This window comes from Globicephala melas, chromosome 17, assembly GCF_963455315.2.
Source record: "Globicephala melas chromosome 17, mGloMel1.2, whole genome shotgun sequence".
Classification (NCBI taxonomy): Eukaryota; Metazoa; Chordata; class Mammalia; order Artiodactyla; family Delphinidae; genus Globicephala; species Globicephala melas.
The window spans coordinates 45,065,924-45,071,923 of record NC_083330.1 but is presented as its reverse complement, the minus strand read 5'-3'; the positions used below and the strand labels follow the sequence as shown (position 1 = coordinate 45,071,923).

Sequence of the window (6,000 nt, the reverse complement as noted above, 5' to 3'; positions counted from 1 at the left end):
AGAGGGAAGAGATATGGGAACATATGTATAACTGATTCACTGTGCTGTAAAGCAGAAACTAACACACCATTGTAAAGCAGTTATACTCCAATGAAGATGTTAAAAAAAAAAAGGAAATCCTTCAGCAGAAGCATCTGCTTGGCCCTACAGGGCTTCTTCAGATGAGCCATGTGGCTGTAAGGTTGGAATTGTCCATGGAAAAGAGGAAGAAGGGGTCAGGGATACTTACTTTCTCCCTCCCATATTCAGTTTCCCAGTGATCAGAGTTTGTTCCATGGGAATTAGCACACCACACTTAAAAAAAAAAAAAAAAAGAAATACTGGGATTTGAGCTGACAGATACTAGCGAGGCTGTGGGTTCCAGGGCAAGAGACTGTCATGATGAGGTTGGCGTTTCAGCCACGTGGTTTTAGTCTCTGTGGAGAGGTGGGCTAGATGAACTAAGGGACGGGAAAGCTCTGGTGGTACATTTAAGTGGCGGTGAGGGAGCTGGGCGTGAGGAATGCAGATGGACAGAGCCTACTCCCTGCCCTGGGAACTGGAAGAATAGCCATGCTGGTGGCCTGTCATGGTCACACCAAAGGCCTCGTGATGTCTTCAGCCCTCTTCTCATTTAACCTTGGGGTTGGGCACAACAAAGCAACCAGAAGAGGAAACGTCTGCTTGTTGGAGCCCAGGGCCTGAGGTGCCCAAGGGGAGCCTAGAACCTTCCCCGCTCACACAGAGGCTTCTTTCCAGTCAGGCAAAGAGCCCCAATACCAACCTCACCGAGAACACCAGACATTTGAGTTGTTAGGAATATTTATTTTTTTCTTCTTAAAAATGTACAAAAAATAAAATAACTGTATTTATAGTTTATAGATTCCCCCTCTCCCATTTACAAAACTATTAAGTTACATTTGCCTTTTTTTTTTTTTTTTTTTTAAACACGAGAGCAAATTGTCCATCTAGCAGTCTTCCTTGCTTGTCTTTAAGAAAGGGCTGTTTTTAGAATTTGGCACAAGCCCTCTGCTTCTGTTGCATTTGCGTAATTTTAAATAAGAAGGAAAATGAAATGTTTGATTCAGTTCATGCTTCTTAAGTTTCTGGGCTGGGACGTGCCTTAGTCTTTTAGGATCCAATTCCAAGATGATACCCGACTGCATTTTTCTGTTGGAGCCAATTCCTAAACACCCATAAAGTCTAAGCAATTTGGGTAAGTATAAGAAAAACACTTGTTTCACATGTCCCTCGTCTTACGTGAATTTTTTCTTTAAAGCTTATTTATTAAGGGACAAAAAAAGAAGAGGAGGCAAGTTTTCCTATCTCTCTGGAGTGTGTTTCTTGGACAATTTTGCTCATCAAAGCTCTGCTCATATACATAGTGAAGGCCACATCGAAGCTAAGCCATGGGCACACCAAGGACGCAGAGGGGACACGGTAAGATGGGGACAGATCAAATGCGAGGGGACACTCTGCACCACCCTTTGCTGGCACTGAGCTCATATGCTTTGTTCTGGCAGTGGTCACCGCGATCATTGCCCAGGGACCTGGGACAAAGGCAAAAGCCTCTTTGATTCATCTGCTGCCTAGGGCAGGATTAGCCAACATTTTTTTCCACAGAGGCTGGAGAGAGAAGGCTTGGTAACCCGTGTCAGATTGCCAAAGATTTTCTCTTTTTCCTATTCTGGAGTGCTGTGCCCCGGCCCAGTAGTATTCGCCATTACATCTGCCGATCACGTCTGGAACCAGCCCTCAGGCAAGGAGCATGGGAGGCGCACTGTACCTCATGCACTCCCAACAGTGAGCCCCACTAGTACCCAGGAGGTTCCCCAAGATGCCGGTCCAGGGCATGGCAGTCACAGAGTGGAGGAGGCGGCGACAGACTGGAGCAGAGGTGAATCCAGGATGTAACCTTTGGCACCACGGAGAGGGGTGATGTGTCCAGAAGACGCGGAAAGGTGCCTGCTCACCACACCCAGAGATCTTCCTAGGCTCTGCACCTGCCCACCATTCCATTCAAGTCCTCTGCAGCCTCCAGGACATACAGCTGGACTGGAGGCAGCCCTTCCGTCCAGCTCTGGGCCTCAGGGGCAATGGGGTGGGAGGGCAGGGAGCCCTTGAAGAGAAAGCCCCCAGGTAAGACATCAAAGTGCTTTACAAACAAATGGGTCCTTACAGAGAACCTGTCCTAGACCTGGGACCTTGGGTGGAGGGTGTGCTCGCTAGTAGAAAGCTAGCGCTTCAACCCACAAAGGTGAACACAGACCCCTAGACCACGTTCCTGTCCCCTCAAGGAGAGCTGTGGCCTGGCCGGTCCATGACATCGTGATCGCTTGGGGAAGCGTTTCTTTTCATCTGCTAGGGCAGCCAGCAGAAGGGCAAACCGCCTCTCCGTCTTCCTCTGGACGCTGCTTTCCGAAGAGCCAGGGCTCTCGGGGCATCCTCGCTTGCTCCCTCCACATCCAGCATCTGGGAGCAGAGGCGGCGGAGCACGGCCTCTCCCGTGCCGGCTGAGCCCCGGGAGGCCGCGGTGGCCTGGAGACCCAGAGCTGAACTGTCGGCCTCGCTCTCGGGACCACAGTTGGGCTTTAAGGGGGCCACTTGTGATGAAGGACGAGCTTGTAAACTGCGAGGCACTCGCAGTGGCCAGGATCCTCACGATAGCCAAGGAGTTCTGCAGCGGGCCCAAGAGACGGGGCCCTAGTGGCAACCCCCCTGCGGTCTCTCCAGAAAGTTCAGGCGGTGCCGACACCAAAGCAGGAGGAGCTGGGGCCTCAGACAATCTCACCTTTGCCACGAGACAGCTCAGAGGGAGGGTCAGGCAAAGCGCATCGCCGTGAGATAAACTCAGTGGCCTCCGGGGCGAGCAGTGCCCGTGGAAAGGGAACAGGGCGCCCTCTGCGGACAGGGACCGAGGCCCCGCGCGTGCCCACGGGAGTAGCTGTCTCGGCGCTCACCGCAGTCACCCGACACCCCAAAGGCCACTTCCGTCGCCCAGCGCGTCTCCTGAACAGCACAGAGGCAGAAGCCTCTTAGAGAAAGCAGGGTCTCCAGGTATGTGCCTCCCCCGGCCAGTGGCAGTAAACATGCCCACATAGCACAGGTAGAATATATTATTGCCATATTATAAACACTATGTACACGGGTAGCCAGGCACACCTTCTAGGTTACTTACTAATTACACAGTGGCTGAATGTCTTCCTGTACACGGCCTGCTGGCCACTCACTGGGAACCCCTGGGGGTATGGGCGAGATGACCGTCTCCGAGCAGCCTGAAGGTTTCTCACCAGGAAGGGGCGTCCGCCTCTCCCCCGACCTCTGATGAAGGAAATGGCTCGTTCTGTCCGTCCACTCAGGAGACGTAAGGAGGTGAGACGGCAGGGGCGAGCATCCTCAGGCCCTTCGGGATGAATGGATTGAAGGGGAGGGCTCTGGACGGTGGCACCTGGAGCCAGCAGTGACCTGCAGAGCCCTGGCGGGCCTGGGCCCTGGGCTCCAGAGAAAGGTGGACAATAAATAAGGATCCAACAGGCGCAAGGCCCTTTCCCGAGGCGCTTGGGCTGCGGCTCCATCGCAGGAGCCGGCGGGCGGACCAAACGCACGGACCAAACACGGGGCTTCAGGCCTCGGCCCGCTCCCCAGCGCGGTCGTGTAACTAACAGCAGTTGTGAGATGGGCTGGGTGGGTCTGCAGGGCCCGGGCTTCCGGCTGCCCCGGGGAGAAAGGCCCTGAGGGCTGCTGCCCGGAGCAGGGCTCAGATCTCCATGAGCGTGATCTTGAAGCCCTCCACCGTGCTCTCCATGTTGAGGATGAAGGTGTCCTCATTCGAGTAGTGCTCGATGATGTTGTCGTCCATGTTCACCAGGATGCTGCCGGGGATGGGGGAACAGAGATGCCATGACCAAGGCGCTCAGTGCAAGGGCAGGCTCCCGGCTGGGGGCTCCCTCAGCCATGCTTTTGCAAGGGAGGCCAGGGAGGGGGGCGGGGGCTGGAGGGGAGAGGAGACAGGCTCCCACTCTGCAGCGGCCCCCAAACTGGCCCCCAGAAGCCACTCTGAGGAAAGCAAAACCTCGCTTTCTCAGAACTAACTCCTTATGAAACAGGATTTCAGAGCTCATTCAACCCAAACCTTTTGCTTTCTAGATTGGTAAAGTACAGCCCAGAAGTTAACAGAGCCTGAAATCACAAAGTTAGCTATTGACAGGGCCAGGTCCCCGAACTATTTTCATTAAACCATATTGCCTCTTGAAAATGCATTTTAAAAAAGTACTCCACACTTAGGAGAAGAGGAAAATAAACAAGAGCTGCAGGTACCCTTCCTCAAGCATGTAGTGTGTTCCAGTGTTTTGGAGACCTTGTGTTCAGTCCTCAGGGCAACCTTGAAGGCAGGTGCGGTCATCACCACGGTGCAAATGAGAAACCTGAGCTCAGCAAGGTGAGATCGTGTCCCCAGGTTCACTCAGCCGCCTCACTGCTGAGCTAGGCTTTGCCTCACTCTGAAGTTCATACTTTTACCACGTGACCTACTCCTTGGTTAACCATCTGTGTTGGGTTTGGTTTTAAGAAAACCAACAACTTCCAGGGCCTGTCTGTGATTTAGAAGTCCTTTAACCAATCCCCTTCTCTGAAGTCAGACAGATCTTGGTTTGAGAACTGACTCTCATTTTACAGCTATGTGTCATCAGGCAAGTTGTTTAGCCTTTCCGCAAAAATAAGAATAACAACCCTGCTTTAGACGGTGGTTGTTAGGATTAAAGTATTTAGCCCAGGGCCTGAGACAGGGCTCAGTGGAAGTGAAATGTTACCATCGGCATGTGCGTCGACACTGAGGGTTTCTGCTCAACGTGAGACCTTGAGACACCGCTCAAATCTCACCAGCGAAGGAATACACTCAGCCTCTTGCACTGACTTTGGAAAGAACTGTAACATGCATTTTAGTGAGCTTTTCAACCAGGGCTCAAGTGGAAAGGGTTTCCTGCTTGGCTCCAAATTAACCGAGAGACCACATCACTCAAAAAGCCCGAGTATCCCAGATAATCAATTTCCTTTATGAAAGAGGCCCAGAGAAGAGTTTAAAGACCTATTTTCTGCTTTTTGTAAGAAGATAGCTCCAGAAGCTGACTCTAATGGAGACCCTCTCCTGGCACTAAATCCAGCTCCGTGGCAACTAAACTTGGAGCCTCATACACAGGAGGCCCTGGGAGGGCTGGAGACAGCAGATGTGCGAGCTAAACACTAGGGCTTTGGGGCCACGGACCTGGGTTAAATCTGCGCCTCACCTACTGAACATGAGACTTTGGGCAAGTTGCTTAGCCTCCATCAGCAATAAATTATGGATAAGAATCTACCTCACTGAGTGGTGAGGAACAGCAGAACAATACACATAAAGCACTTAGCAGGGGACCCAGGACCTACTGAGCACCAGATAAGTGAGAGCTGTTGTTCTTAACAGTGAGAACAAGCAGGTCCAGTAATCATTTCGATCATTATGTTAGTAATGACCTCAGAAGAATCCTCTATGCCCTGAATCCTTTGTATTCCTACCGTGCTGCCCTGAAACCAGCCCCAAGAGCAGCACGTGATTCCCTATAAACTCTGCTCTCTGCAGAAGGGCGACCTTGCCACTGTCCCCAGGGCCACTCTCACCACTTCCAGACCCCTCTATTCTACCCACTGATCCTGTCATTGGAGGGGGGCATCTCAGCTGACGTCATGACAATGCACTCTCACCCCCCACTCTCTCTCATTAAAGGTCTTCAAAATGCATGGCACACGTAAGCTGCTCAGCACGCCTTTGGAAGGATGACAGATTTTTATAAAAGGCAGACAACAGAGCTAACGAAAGGCGGGCACCATCTTGTTTTTTTTTTAAAGGCACTGTATAGACATATCTGATTGGGAAATCAATTTAAGTTCCGTTTCTTTCTTACCCTTTTTTGCTTTTCTTGTAAAGCTTTGTTATCTTTTCCACGGGCAGCCCGTATTTCTCAGATATCTGCAACCAATAACAAAAAGGCA

At 51.6% G+C, this 6,000-nt stretch overlaps 1 protein-coding gene across 1 annotated transcript in view; it reads right to left on the bottom strand.

Moving 5' to 3' along the window:
• Window positions 1-974: 974 nt before the first annotated feature.
• GRHL2 (grainyhead like transcription factor 2) overlaps window positions 975-6,000 on the bottom strand; it is a 157,433-nt gene continuing 152,407 nt past the window's right edge. Inside the window, exons 15-16 of the mRNA XM_060287348.2 lie at window positions 5,913-5,977; window positions 975-3,851 (exon numbers count right to left, since the gene is read on the bottom strand). Of these exons, the coding sequence (XP_060143331.1) occupies window positions 3,737-3,851; window positions 5,913-5,977 (180 nt within the window). The 3' untranslated portion in view covers window positions 975-3,736. The remainder of the gene's footprint in view (window positions 3,852-5,912; window positions 5,978-6,000) is intronic.